Raw genomic sequence first — 14,237 nt, 5'->3', positions numbered from 1 at the left:
AGCTTTGGAGGCTCAGAGTCTAAAATTTAGTTTCATCTAGTTCTTAAGTATTCTTCTACGCTCGGATGTCACAGTTTCACGGCTTTCAATCATTAAAGCCTTGAAAGTGTTTCTGTTACTGAAGCAGTGAGGGACTGTTTGGTTTCCTGCGAGACACCAGGGTGTCGACTCCTCTGCCGTGGAGACGCACGCTGGTCCTTCCTTCTCCGCGGTGGCAGAGTTGCACTCACCTCTGCGCTGGCCTGCACGTTTTGTCTCCGCAGCAGCGTGGAGGGTTTCGGCCTGGAGGCGGAGGCCAGGATGACAACCTGGCACGTCATGATACCCTCGGAGAACGAGTCTGATTCCACCCACAGCCACGACGTCAGCGAAGGTGGGCGAGTGAGGATGTGTAAAGAGTGACCCACACTGTGTGTGTGTGTGTGGTTTTTATCATCTTCTGGTAGTTGAACGGAGATGGTTGTCCTCCTCTGCCTCTGCAGGCCGACAACTGCTGCTGAAGGCAGTGAACCGGGTGTGGACGGAGCTGATGCACAGCAAACGTCAGATGCTGGAGGACATTTTCAAAGTGTCGCTGCCCTGCAACGACCGAGGGCACGTGGACATCGCCACGGCTCGGCCGGCCCTGGAGGAGCTGGCCCTGAAGAGCTGGCAGACCCACCTGGGTGAGGACGTGAAACCACCCCCAGACCTAGATTGAAAATGTTCATTCTGTCTTTGTTGGTAGATTTGCTCTTGGTTTTCCTGTGTTCACTTTCAGTTTGGAGTTTGGTTCTCTAAAAAAAAAAGGATTTGTTGTTCTAGTGTACGAGAAGAAGTGCATCAGCCGTGGTGAGACCGTGGTGCCGACCACCCAGTCCAAACTCTCCAGGGTGAGCAGCGGCTTCGGACTCTCCAAACTGACGGGCGTCCGCCGCAACAAGAAGGAGAACAGCCTGAACAAAAACAGCCTCTCTGCACAGGTGCAACAGACGTGACCCTTCACTGGCACCACAGCAGCCCATTCACACGCTGGCCTCAAAACTACCTCTTGACCAACTGCGTATTTCATTTCCCTACGGTGTTCCTTCTTTACAGGAGACTTTCCAGTGGATGTTCACACACATCGCTGTGGTGCGAGACCTGGTGGCCATGCAGTACAAGGAGCATCAGGAGGTAACACGCTTACACGGTTATTTTATACGTTGGTGAAGGCGTGCAAAGTTGTTTGAGCATGTTTGTTGCGCTGCAGCACTTTTAAAGTGACCATATTCCTGACTCTGCTCCACCCTCAGCGACAGCAGAACTCCCTCAAGTACGTGACGGAGGAGTGGGCGTCCATTGAGTACGAGCTGCTGCGCGAACGCGGCCTCTGGGGCCCTCCAATTGGCTCCCACCTGGACAAGTTCACGCTGGAGATGACGGAGGGGCCCTGCAGGATGAGGAAGAAGATGGTCCGCAACGACATGTTCTACATCCACTACCCGTACATCCCTGAGGTCGAGCCAAACACCAACTCAGCGCAGGTAGTTGTGTCTGTTGGTGACTTAAAGAAAACACCTAGCGAGTTGAAATAAAATGACTTCCTCTTCTCTTCAGTTTCCTTAATACCGTGAACATTCTCTACTGTTTTGCAAAAAGTGATTGCACTCACTGAAATTCTCTCTCGCAGTAAACACGGCCTCCTTCTAGCTGTCGCATCTAAAAATGATCTAAGTATTGACGTGGAGAACTTTCAAGTCACCCTGTCAAGTGGCAGTTATCTCCTGCAGTGACTTTACAAATGTTCCGTGCCGCTGACATTAAAACACCCTCATCCTCCATTTCGGGTGTTGCTCTTCAGCCGTGTCATCCACCTCTGGTGCCCCTGTTACCCTCGGCCCTGCCTGGGCTCCTTGAATACGCCCAGGTACCTTCCTGGTGTGACTGCATGGCCACAACTGACGTGCTTGAAGGAATTAAAAGAATCCTTTTTTTTTTTTTTTTTTTCAGTTCGGTGGTTTTCATAATGACCCAACGTCCATAATTTCCCTTGTGTGCTTCGATGCCTGCGTGTGATGAAGAGTGACTAAATATTTTACATCTTCCTTAGTTCAGATGCAAGACCTTTCTCTTCAGCTGGCCATGGTCCTGATAACTTCCTGCGCTTTATGTTTGCATTCCCTTATTGAGCCAAGCTAAACCGCATTCATCATATTATTGTTATATGTTCTATATATGTTGTTGCTTGACTTTTTTCAGTGTCTTTTCTGGCTGCTGTTGTTTGTGTTTTTGTCCGTATGTAACATTAGAGTGTCACAGGTGCCAACTAACAGAACAAACTGGGGGAAAAAAATCAATCAATCAAAGTTACTTACAACAAGTAACTGCACTCAGTGCTCAAAGGGACTTTAGTTCAATCAAAAAGTCAGTTTGTAACTGTTTGTGAAAGTGTTTTTATCACTTCATTTTAAGTTTGCTAGAAAGTAAAATTCCAAGAAAAAAAACCCAACAACCTTGACTGACCTCTCTTCATCACACTCCCACCTCCCTGTGCAGAAGCCTCTCCGATACCGGCGGGCCATCAGCTATGACAGCAAGGAGTACTACGTGCGCTTGTTGTCTGGAAACCCTGGCATGTACCAACATTCTGTGGAGCACACGACCGAGGGAGAGACTGCGCAGCACGAGCCCGAGCACGGCGAGGACACCATCGCCAGGGTCAAAGGTACGCAGGCCACGCAGCTTTTTTATTTTTGGGATAGTGGTCCAGTGTTCACATGAAGAAAACCTCTCTCTCCGCTGTGCTGTTGCAGGCCTGGTGAAGGCACCGCTGAAGAGGTCCCGCTCCACTGCAGACGGGGCAGATGAAGACAGCCAGGAGCAGCTCCAGGAGCAGCTGCTGGAGTCCGGAGGGCCCGAGGAGGAGCAGAGGACCGACAACACATCCCTGCTGCGCCTACTGGAGGAAGGAGAAAAGGTCAGAGAGCATGCAAGCCGCTTCCCAGCGGACTAGACTGTCTGACGGTTACTTCATCAGGGCATCAAGACTTTTTGAAATCTGTTTTATTCTCTGCACGTGTGGCTCAAACCGTTAATATTAGTATTGTCAGGATTGGTTTTTGTAAGTACAGGAAGAGAAATTAAAAGCATCCAAATGTTTTAAGACTCCTTTCTGTTACCATACTTGACAGAAAAAAGTGGGACTTTTTTGCTCAAAAACAAACAAACGCTGTTCTTGTCTCAATTCTGGGTGTAAACTCTTCGCTCTGCTGACTGTTTCAGATCCAGCACATGTACCGCTGTGCCCGGGTCCAGGGTTTGGACACAAGCGAGGGTCTGCTGCTCTTTGGAAAGGAGCACTTCTACGTCATCGACGGCTACACCATGACCGTGTCCCGGGAGATCAGGGACATCGACACGCTGCCTCCCAAGTAGGTCTCAGCGCATCTGCGTCTGTCAGGTCGCAGCGGACTTGCAGTTCAGACTTTTCTGTGGTGAATAAGGGATGACATCATCCTCCCAGACGCTGCGGTGGGAGATGATGTCATGCTGCTGGTAGAGCATGCGCTGTGGAGCTCGGGAGAACCGTGACATGTTTATCTGGGGAACTGTGTCTTTTCATCCAAGACATAAAAAGAAGTAGCAGATGTTGTGCTTTTGTACCCTCTCGATAGCGCCACTCTGTAAAAATAGCTTTTTTGCATACCAGATAAGCCGGGAGTTAAATGTCCTTTAAAGAAAATGGAAATTTGCATGGTGAAATTAAAAATGTAAGGCTTTTAAAAGAGGTTTCACACTCAAGACACACAAGAATGTTTGTGTGTTTTCGTGTCTGTTTAATTCACATGTTGCCAACCAGAGTGTTTTTTCCCAGGCGTCTTTACGATTTACCGTGATGAAAGCTTATCTGATCATGGTTGTCGTCGTTGCCCCTTGTCTTTGTGCAGTTTGCACGAGGCCATCATCCCCAGAGGAGCGAGACAAGGACAGAGCCAGCTGAAGAGAACCTGCAGCATCTTCGCCTACGAAGACATCAAGGAGGTGCACAAGAGGCGCTACCTGCTGCAGGTGAGCGACAAGATTCCACACTGCAGGCTTTTTCCTTTACAAAGGATTTTCAGGTGAAGTTTGGACTGGATTTAACTTTTTTTTTTTTGCATTCCTTATCACCGTCGTGCAGCCAATGGCGGTGGAGGTCTTCTCTGCAGACGGGAGGAACTACTTGCTGGCCTTCCAGAAAGGAGTCCGCAACAAAGTTTACCAAAGGTGCTGAATATAAATTCCAACAACCTTTGAAACAAGCAAAAGATGATGTAGTGCTGACTTGGAAACACTGCAGTTCCATCGCCCAAAGATACTTTGCTAACTGCGTCGCTTTTATCTTTTTGTGCGATAATGGAATTAATTCCCCAGTGTGACCCGAAGCTTGTCAGAGCTTCTTGTCGCAACAACATTTCTGACCTTAACTCTTCCCGCCATTTTCATTTCATTTCTGTAATCCCTTAAGGCGGATAAAAAGTATTGAATTTTAATTTTAATTCCCTGCAGGTTTTTGGCGGTGGTGCCTTCACTGGCAGACAGTTCGGAGTCAGTATCAGGCCAGAGGCCCAACACCAGCGTGGAGCAGGGGTAGGTTCTTTAGCAGGAGCTGATCCAGATGACAAAGGTCCCTGTTATTAGTGAGATGCTAAAAACGTTAGCTGCTTTAACTCAACCTCTGCTGTGTTTGCGTCAGGTCGGGCCTCCTCAGCACGCTGGTGGGTGAGAAGTCGGTGACCCAGCGATGGGAGGTGAGAACCTTGATGCCACTGGTTTAAACTTTGATCCAACAGGTGAGCTGCGAACAGCAAGGAATAAGCCTTTGCCCTTTGTGCTTTGACAGCGAGGGGAGATCAGTAATTTCCAGTACCTGATGCATCTCAACACATTGGCCGGACGCTCATACAACGACCTGATGCAGTATCCCGTCTTCCCCTGGATCCTGGCTGACTTTGACTCAGAGGTGAGCGCCTCAAGCATCACCGGTAAAAAAAAGTCTCCCTTTCAATCCTTTTTTTTGTTTTGTGTTAACGCTGTTGATGTCGTGTCATTCAGGAACTTGACCTGAACAACCCCAAAACATTCCGCAACCTGTCCAAGCCCATGGGCGCCCAGACTGACGACAGGCTGACACAGTACAAGAAGAGGTACAAGGACTGGGAAGACCCCAATGGTGAGACGTGTTGAATTTATTTGAGGTGGAAATGCTCCACGTGTTGACGCAAATTCTACCGTATTAGAAACTGGAGGAAAAAACAGAACTCACAAAGCAAATCAGCTTCCTTGGAAGACATTTATTAAATAATTAATTTCATCTATTATTTACCCTCCCTCCCCACACCTCCTGCCTGTTCTACCAGGTGAAACACCAGCGTACCACTACGGCACCCACTACTCCTCAGCCATGATCGTAGCCTCTTACCTGGTTCGGATGGAGCCGTTCACTCAGATTTTCCTCAGACTTCAGGTCAGACCTCACACTTGCTGTCAAAATATTATTAACGTTTTTATTGTGGCAAAGTCCCAGGTATACACTACCAGCTAAGAGTTTGGACACACCTGTTTCTTCTTTATCTTCACACTTTGTACACAGTACATACATACTGACCAACCAAACCATTAAATCAGAAGTATGTGTCCAAACTTTTGACTGGTACAGAATTTCTTTAAGATTTTGTCCTTAGCTCTTAGCTCTATAGTTCCTTTAGAATCCCAAAGGAGAAATGAATGTCAGTGAATCAGTGTTTAACCATGTGTGTGTGTCATGTGACCACCAGGGGGGTCACTTCGACCTGGCCGACAGGATGTTCCACAGCGTGCGCGAGGCCTGGCTCTCTGCCTCCAAACACAACATGGCCGACGTCAAGGAGCTCATCCCCGAGTTCTTCTACCTGCCCGAGTTCCTGCTCAACTCCAACAACTTCGACCTGGGTGAGCACGATGACACTCGAGCACCAGACGGGGGCGCTGTGGGTCAGTCAGAGCTCAATGACGTGAATGTTTTTTTTCCTTTCTGCTTTTTTTGGGGGGGAATCTCAGGAGCCAAACAGAATGGCACCAAGTTGGGTGACGTCATCCTGCCTCCGTGGGCCAAGGGCGACCCGCGGGAGTTCATCCGGGTCCACAGAGAGGTGGGCTTCACATCGGGTCGCTGCAGAGGGCAGCCTTACTTTTCACAGCAAACAACATGGAAATGCAGATTTATGGCAACGTGTTTTGTACCTCCACCCTCCTCCTCCTCCTCAAGTTGCTTTTATTTTGTGAAAAAAGACGTCACGGAAACGCAGCTACTAACCGGTGTCTTCTTCTGCAGGCCCTGGAGTGCGACTACGTGTCGGCCCACCTCCACGAGTGGATCGACCTCATCTTTGGCTACAAGCAGCAGGGCCCTCCAGCCGTGGAGGCCGTCAACGTCTTCCACCACCTCTTCTACGAGGGTCAAGTGGACATCTACAACATCAACGACCCGCTGAAGGAGACAGCCACCATCGGCTTCATCAACAACTTTGGGCAGATTCCCAAACAGGTGAGACTGACGCTGTGTTTCGGAACATGGAGCTTTTCTTTACTGCTCGCCTGGAGCTTTTTATTGTCTTAGGCCTTTTATCACTGTGGCCTGGTCTGGTTGCAGGAGTCTATTGAATAAGAGCAGAAGCTTAACCAGCTTAACCTTCCTGTCTTCAGTGATGTCAGAATTGTTTTTTTTTGTTTTGTTTTGTTTTTCTAATTGAACCTATATATTGTCTATTGATTGTGGATGCAGTTGGTGCTTCTCTAAACCTAATACACATTTCCCTTGGGATGATAAAGATCATTTGACTTAATTTACCAGAACTCAAATGACACAACATTCAGAAAATAACCCGGTAATTTCACTACCACATTATAGCGCTGCTTTTAATTTATATGAATGTGGCTTTATTCATTTTTATGTTACAGTAACTTAAATTAACTTTAGAATTCAGTGAATTTAAATTTCCTTAATTAACACCATCATTTAGCAGCTTTTCAGACGAGGTGTTTCTCCCTCGATCTCCTTATCTTTGTGCAGCCTCTGACAGTTGAACCTTTTTTCTCCCCTCCAGCTCTTTAAGAAACCCCATCCTCCCAAACGGGTCCGCAGCAAAGCCAACGGCGACGTAGCGAGCATTCCGCCCAACGCCAACAGCGACAAGATCTTCTTCCATCACCTGGACAATCTCAGACCTTCTCTGGCGCCCGTCAAAGGTATTTCAGACTTGCGGCGGTGCGCTCGTCAGCTCCAGCACCACTAAATACTCTGTCCTGTGTTTTAACCTGTTTAGAGCTGAAGGAGCCCGTGGGACAGATCGTGTGCACCGATAAGGGCATCCTGGCAGTGGAGCAAAACAAAGTTCTGGTCCCTCCCACCTGGAGCAAGACCTTCGCCTGGGGCTACGCCGACCTCAGCTGCCGCCTGGCCAACTATGAGTCTGACAAGGTTGGGAACCATCCTGACGCTCTTTTGAACCTGAGATCTCTGGGCTTTGCTGTGTCAACATTTAGAAGTGGCACTGTCTCCCCCTGCTGGCGCTCGACTGGAAGTACAGCAGCAGTCCAGACGTGCGCATCCCACTTTGTGTTCCACCAATCATGTCCTGTGCTGATTCCAGGCGCTGGTGGTGTACGAGTGTCTGTCAGAGTGGGGTCAGATCCTCTGTGCCATCTGTCCCAACCCCAAGCTGGTCATCACTGGAGGCACCAGCACTGCCATCTGTGTGTGGGAGACGGGGACCTGCAAGGAGAAGGCCAAGTCACTGACGCTTAAACAGGTAGAGGAAAACACACAAGTTCTGCGTTCTGTGTTTGTTAAATTTAATTAAATTCTTTTAAAATGTACTTTTATTGAATCTTGAATATTTGCTGCACCTCCATCTTATGATGATGATCATCATCATCATCCTTGTCATCTGTTGCTAGTTATTCTTTCAATAAATAGAATAATATAGAGCAGAATATAATTTCTTTGTTGTCATTGTACAAGCACAGTGAAACCGATGGCGGCAAACACATTTTAAAAAATTGCGAGTGAAAAATATGTGTAATATAACATCTATGATCTATCATCATATTAAGAAAACCTAATGCTGCTGTTGTTTGCTGTGTTCCTCCAGGCGCTGCTGGGTCACACGGACGGCGTGACGTGCCTGACGGCGTCATCGACGTACCGCATCGTGGTCAGCGGCTCGCGGGATCGAACCTGCATCATCTGGGACCTCAACAAGCTCTCCTTCGTCACGCAGCTGCGGGGCCACCGGGCGCCCGTCTCCGCCCTGTGCATCAACGAGCTGACGGTGGGTTGTGAAGGAAGACTCTCCTCAGAACTCTCATTTAGTGAGCGAGCGGTCATTGAGCGTCGTCTCGCCTCCGGTGTCGCAGGGGGACATCGTGTCGTGCGCCGGCACCTACATCCACGTGTGGAGCATCAACGGCAGCCCCATCGCCAGCGCCAACACCTTCACGGGCCGCAGCCAGCAGATCCTGTGCTGCTGCGTGTCGGAGATGAACGAGTGGGACACGCAGAACGTCATCGTCACCGGACACTCGGACGGCGTCGTCAGGGTAACCAGGCCTGTTTACTCGAATTAACCTGATGGCTGCTGATTCCTGAAGGATACACATTAACTTTGAGGCTTTGTGTATGTTTTTTGTTTTTTTTTATTAATCAGGAAGTCCCATTGAGCTATTCATATGTAATAACGTACAATATGTCTTTATTTTCACTCAAAAAACCTGAACCTTATTTTTAAACATCCATCCTATAATATTTACAGGGTTCTGTCAGATACATCAGAAAATATTTATATTTCTTTGTTTTGTGGAGTCACCAAAAGTGAAAATGGCCGTTAAGGTGGAGTCTTGTGCTTTATCCATTTCAGTCAAATATCACAGTTTCCAAAAAAAGTAGGCATACGTGTGTCTCTTACCACTAGATGGTGCTATGGTTTAGATCACTGGCCTTTTGAATGTGTCTCGTAGTTTTGGAGGATGGAGTTCATCCAGGTCCCAGAGACTCCTGCTCCAGTGCCGCTCGAGCCAGACGTGCCTGACTGCTGCGGCGAGGAGAAGATCGGTGAGTCTGATCGTATCACCTATCATCCTATCACATCCATGGAGAAGAAGACACTCCTTTATTTAGATAGATGGATTGATCAGAGCTATATTTATCCTGAAGGAAATTGAGTTTCTCAGCTGCACAGTAAGTCATCAACAAAAAAGACATAAAAAATATATACATACATAAAAAATAAAAAAAAGTGCATGGAGAGTAAAAGAATATTGAAAATAAAGAAGTAAAAGAATAATTACGATTAAAAAAAAATTGAGGTAAGAAAGTGACAATGCCAGTAGTACTGAGGTTTTTTAAAGTATGCAGTGTAGAATTGCAAGATGTAAAAGTGCATAAGTGTGCATACATGTGTGGGACATCGCTCCACTCGCCACTCATATCGCTCCCCAGTGGGCGTGTGTGCGCATGCAAAGTACCCCAGTGCGTTTGTTCGTTTGGTTAAGAACAACATAAATGCGTGATTGTTCCTGCAGAGGGCGGCGAGAGTCAGAACGGCGACGACGACAGCAGCGACTCGGAGGGCGACGAGCCCAGTCTGAGCCAGGAGCCCAAAGCACCGCGCAACCCGTCCACTGGCGGAGGCAGCCAGCCGGGCAGCGCCGTCCACAGACCCAGAGGTGCCGCACCACACCAGCCCTGCGCCGCTCAATCCTCCAGCCTACAGGCGTCTGTCTGACTTCAGAGGCCTTGGTGCATTGATGTGTGTGCTCGCTGTAGGTCCTTCAGCCCGGGCCGGAGCCTCCTGGTCGATGGACAGCAGCTCCGACGACTCGCACCGCTGGTCCGACACCCTCAGCATCGATGAGAAGGACGGCTTTGTGTTTGTCAACTACTCCGAGGGCCAGACGAAGGTTGCCCACCCTCACCCGGCTCACCCGGCTCACCCAGCTCACCCGGTTCACCCAGCTCACCCGGCTCACCCGGCTCACTCGGGCCACAGCTCGGCGTTCCAGCCCGCTGCCATGGACGCACGCACCTATAACCAGCTGAGGACGGGTAGGCAGTCAGTCAGTCAGTCATTCAGGAGGGAGGGAGTCAACAAACAGACCTCCAACCACCCTGACAGTGCAGAGTCTGGTTAATGAGAAGGTTGCTGTGTGTGTGTGTGTGTGTGTGTGTGTGTGTGTGTGTGTGTGTGTGTGTGTGTGTGTGTGTGTGTGTGTGTGTGTGTGTGTGTGTGTGTTCGTTCCGTGCGTCCAGGCTACAGATGGGAGCGCCAGCTGGTGTTCCGCAGCAAACTCACCATGCACACGGCGTTTGATCGCAAGGACAACGCTCACCCAGCCGAGATCACATCCCTCGCCATCTCCAAGTAAGAGAAGCACCGAGGAGTTTCAGTGCCACGTGATCTTAACAAGAATGTCAGACGAGGAACAAAATACTCCAACACGTCTGGCTTAACATCCTTCTGTTTTTTTTCTCTCCTCTCCTTGTCTTCCCTCCTCCTCCTCTCCTCTTGACCCCCTCCTCACTCCCTCACCGTCCCCCATGGCTCAGGGACCACAGTAAGATCCTGGTGGGCGACGGACGCGGCCGGGTCTTCAGCTGGTCGGTGAGCGAGCAGCCGGGTCGCTCTGCGGCCGACCACTGGGTGAAGGACGAGGTGGTGGACAGCTGCTCCGGCTGCACCGTCCGCTTCTCGCTCACCGAGCGACGCCACCACTGCAGGAACTGCGGGCAGCTCTTCTGCCAAAAGTGAGACTTTCACTCACGCTTCTATCCTTTTTTTCAAGTGTTGCTTCCTTTTTTTTTGTTTTGTTTTGCTTCTGACTTTGTAACCGTGGCCGCTCTTCTTGCGTCCGTCCCCCAGGTGCAGTCGCTTCCAGTCGGAAATCAAGAGGCTGAAGATTTCGTCGCCGGTGCGCGTTTGTCAGAACTGCTACTACAACCTGCAGCACGAGCGCAGCGCCGAGGACGGTGCCAAGAACTGAGCCCATGACCTGGGACCACCACCTCCACCTCATCCTCCTCCTCACACCCCTGGAAGCCCCTCCCCCTTAAACACGTCCAGTAACCGTGCTGTAACCAGCTGACTGGAGAGCCAACCTCCGTCACGAAAACGCCGGCAAAGCAGAATGAAACTCATAAGCACGGGAGAGGGAGGTGGAGGGGTGGGGTGGTCCTGTAATCACCACTATGACAGTCAGTACCCAAGACAAGGAGGAGGAGGAGGAGAAAAACCCACCACGTCACACTAGTATCAGTCGCTGCCGCCACCGCCAAGACGCTCTTAAAAAAACAACAACAAAAAAAAACCTTGTTCATAGTGTAAATATTGACCATGGCCTTTTTAACTCAGAGAACAACAAAAAAAAACAAAAAAAAAAACAACAACAAATAAAATAAAATATAAGGTCAATGAAATAAAGAAAAGAAGAAAAAATATGAATAAAATTGCCTGTAACATAGCGTTGTGACTAACCACTTCTGGCTTCAATACAAAACAACAACAACAAAAAACCGACAACTTTTGTGTAGTTTTGCGTCACGATTCACAGTGAGTCCACAGGAGAAAAAAAAACCCGCAGGCCAGGAAGGGGAATGAATGTCCATAATTAATATTCCGTGGGTCGACTTTTACTGAGGGTCTAGTTTATGCAATTTTCTCTTTTATGTCTTTTTATATTTTCCTTTTGTTGTTTACAAAACTGTTTTTTTTCTCTGTGTGTGTGTGTGTGTGTGTGTGTGTGTGTGTGTGTGTGTGTGTGTGTGTGTTGTACACCAACATCGTCGGAGAGAAAAGAAAGATCCATTCGTCTTTTCCTTTTTTGTTTGCCAAATTGTATTGATCAGTTGTTTTGTTGTTAAAGCCTATCATATATATATATAGATATATAGATATATCATATTCTGTCCTTTATATGATTCCCTTAGGGAGGGTTTTTCGTGTTGCTGCTGTCTGAAGACTGGATGCGTTATCATTTCAAGTTTGACTTCCTTTTTTTGAACCATATCAGTCCATTTTTTAATGAGATTTATTAATTTTGTCATTTCTATTTTTTCCGGGGTTCGTCGTCTGTGAAATGGTCAAATTTCAATGCACATGTGATTGTCGCTGCACATTTATTTCCCCGCCGTGTCTCTTGGGCGAAGCCTTACTGAGCTACCGCGTGGCGTCAAAGTGAACGCACTCTCAAAAGGGACTTCTTTTTTTTTTTTTATTATTATTATTATTAATATGTATTGAATTTTTTTTCTACCAAGTCTCCACGTTTGCAGACCTCCAGTCTGACCCTTCAGGCATTAATACAGCAGATCAGTACATGTTGCACTCCACACACTTTAATTACCGAGGTCAGTTTTAGATTGTGCAACAGCTGCAGCAGCAGCAGCCAGGCGCAAAGGAACAGAAGCGTTAGAATTCCTCGGGAGGGGTGAAGATTTTTCGGGATGTTGCCGTTTGACTCGTGTCCAGAGATTTCAGCTGAGAAATTCGGTAATTTAATTGAATATCTGCGTTGACGCGGCGTGAAAGGACAAAAAAATTGTGAAATTTATTCTCTAGTTTTAGGGATTCTGTGGATTGTCAAACAAATGAGAGATACAAAGGCTGAACCCCACACAGTTTTAAACTTTAACCATCTCCTTGCACCGGTGTTTCATTTACATTTTCAGTCATTGCTGAGATTTACTCACTTTAGTGTCAAGGTTGCTCCATAAACTCATATCAGAGCTTGACTGAGTAGATAAGCCGGCGGGGTGAAGGCGACGAAGATGATGATGGTACAGGAGATGTCAAGGTGACGTTCGAAGTTTCAGCTTGTGGAATCAGTTGCTATCACAAGGAAGGCAAGAAAATTAATTTCAAAGTTCTGTCATGAAGACATGGAAGAGGCAGAAATGAGAGATGATGGATTTTATTGAGGGCTGCTGCAGCTGCTGGCTTTAGTCTCGACATCAGTGTGATTTTTCTTTTTCTTTCGTAACATTGTTTTTGCAGCTCTGTTGGCAACAGTCGTGTGTTTAAGTGCTGCTTTCTGTCCTTTGCCACAAACTTCATAAAGCCCACGTGAAGAGATGAAAACGCACATTTTTAAGAAAGTACCGTAAACTCACCCCCGCGACTCCCTGATGTCATGATGGAGAAAAATCTAAATATGCACTCTTGTTTTTCTCTGACTTATATCATTCGGGTTTTTACGTACTGTACTTTAGCGTGCAATCATGCCACCCAGCCCAGTCGGCTTCTATCAATCGAGCGTTTGCTTGCACCTTCACGTGTACAAAAAAGAAAATAAAGTAGCGGAGAGGAATCACGGGATTTTACTGAATGTGGTTTTACTCTGACGTTTTAGTAGAAAGGTGCATTTTACTGCGGATAAATGAACTGTACAAAGTATTTATGCAAAACAGGTTTCAGATTTTTTTTAATGATTTTTCTTTTTCTCCCAATTTCAGCAAGTTTTGTTACTTGTTGCATGTCTATTAACACAGCTGACTTTCTGTGTCAGTGCATTGTACATGTCCTCGGCATTATATTATTGTTTTGGTTCCAGTTTTTCTGGGCGGGACGGGTTTTTTTCTGAAGGTTACGTCTGAATTGTCCCGACCAACAGGTTTGTGTACAGAGCCGGAGATTGTGTCCCCAACTCTGAGTGGACTTTTGTATTCTTTATGGGAAATTTAAAATATGGACTGAGAAGACGACTGGGGTGGGGGGTGGGGGTGAGGACACAGACAAAAAAAAGAAAAGAAGAATTCCTGGATCATTTTGGTGGTCTTGTTTTAGACTGCATAACTACAGTATCTGGTGTGCAATCTGTGATAGCTGAATGTTCCTTGTATATTTGTGTTCACTCCATCCTACAAGAGAAAAGAAAAACAGTAGAGTAACAAAATGCTACAATAATGCAATAGATCTGGTACTTATTCTTTTTAATATCATTTCAATAAATAATTGCTGTTTACCACCAAGCGAAAGACCTCTTGTTTTTTCTCTCTCTCTTTTACATTTGAGTACACTTGCACAAGGTAAATGAAAGAAATTGAGAAAATACAAACAGCAACAGTGAGTGACAAGGCACTGGATGAGCTCTTGTAGTCTTAAATACTGATACTGATATTAAGTATATATGAAACTGCTAAATTTTTAGTACATGTTAATGTAACGCAATGCTACAATGCTAATGTTTTTATACAAAAGTGCTTT

General features: G+C 47.1%; 1 protein-coding gene across 6 annotated transcripts in view; it reads left to right on the top strand.

Moving 5' to 3' along the window:
• Positions 1 to 14,008, top strand: part of wdfy3 (WD repeat and FYVE domain containing 3) — a 62,298-nt gene extending 48,290 nt beyond the window's left edge. For 5 of the 6 annotated variants that reach the window (XM_076047231.1, XM_076047232.1, XM_076047226.1 and 2 more), the window contains exons 38-66: positions 264 to 373; positions 483 to 665; positions 805 to 962; positions 1,078 to 1,155; positions 1,275 to 1,508; positions 2,518 to 2,686; positions 2,775 to 2,938; positions 3,244 to 3,392; positions 3,909 to 4,029; positions 4,142 to 4,227; positions 4,510 to 4,590; positions 4,697 to 4,751; positions 4,844 to 4,963; positions 5,056 to 5,173; positions 5,361 to 5,467; positions 5,778 to 5,931; positions 6,040 to 6,131; positions 6,314 to 6,526; positions 7,086 to 7,227; positions 7,305 to 7,459; positions 7,632 to 7,790; positions 8,133 to 8,312; positions 8,398 to 8,580; positions 8,998 to 9,091; positions 9,562 to 9,705; positions 9,806 to 10,084; positions 10,289 to 10,400; positions 10,586 to 10,783; positions 10,899 to 14,008. In XM_076047231.1, coding sequence (XP_075903346.1) covers positions 264 to 373; positions 483 to 665; positions 805 to 962; positions 1,078 to 1,155; positions 1,275 to 1,508; positions 2,518 to 2,686; positions 2,775 to 2,938; positions 3,244 to 3,392; positions 3,909 to 4,029; positions 4,142 to 4,227; positions 4,510 to 4,590; positions 4,697 to 4,751; positions 4,844 to 4,963; positions 5,056 to 5,173; positions 5,361 to 5,467; positions 5,778 to 5,931; positions 6,040 to 6,131; positions 6,314 to 6,526; positions 7,086 to 7,227; positions 7,305 to 7,459; positions 7,632 to 7,790; positions 8,133 to 8,312; positions 8,398 to 8,580; positions 8,998 to 9,091; positions 9,562 to 9,705; positions 9,806 to 10,084; positions 10,289 to 10,400; positions 10,586 to 10,783; positions 10,899 to 11,019 — 4,159 coding nt within the window. In that variant the 3' untranslated portion in view covers positions 11,020 to 14,008. The remainder of the gene's footprint in view (positions 1 to 263; positions 374 to 482; positions 666 to 804; positions 963 to 1,077; positions 1,156 to 1,274; positions 1,509 to 2,517; positions 2,687 to 2,774; positions 2,939 to 3,243; positions 3,393 to 3,908; positions 4,030 to 4,141; positions 4,228 to 4,509; positions 4,591 to 4,696; positions 4,752 to 4,843; positions 4,964 to 5,055; positions 5,174 to 5,360; positions 5,468 to 5,777; positions 5,932 to 6,039; positions 6,132 to 6,313; positions 6,527 to 7,085; positions 7,228 to 7,304; positions 7,460 to 7,631; positions 7,791 to 8,132; positions 8,313 to 8,397; positions 8,581 to 8,997; positions 9,092 to 9,561; positions 9,706 to 9,805; positions 10,085 to 10,288; positions 10,401 to 10,585; positions 10,784 to 10,898) is intronic. The other variant, XM_076047229.1, reaches the window with a different exon arrangement.
• The last annotated feature ends 229 nt before the right edge of the window (positions 14,009 to 14,237 follow it).

This window comes from Nelusetta ayraudi, unplaced genomic scaffold, assembly GCF_046127955.1.
Source record: "Nelusetta ayraudi isolate G7.1 ecotype Tasmania unplaced genomic scaffold, CSIRO-AGI_Nayr_v1 ptg000092l, whole genome shotgun sequence".
Taxonomy (NCBI): Eukaryota; Metazoa; Chordata; class Actinopteri; order Tetraodontiformes; family Monacanthidae; genus Nelusetta; species Nelusetta ayraudi.
The sequence above is the reverse complement of the archived record's forward strand: the minus strand, read 5'-3'. Positions and strand labels throughout refer to the sequence as shown.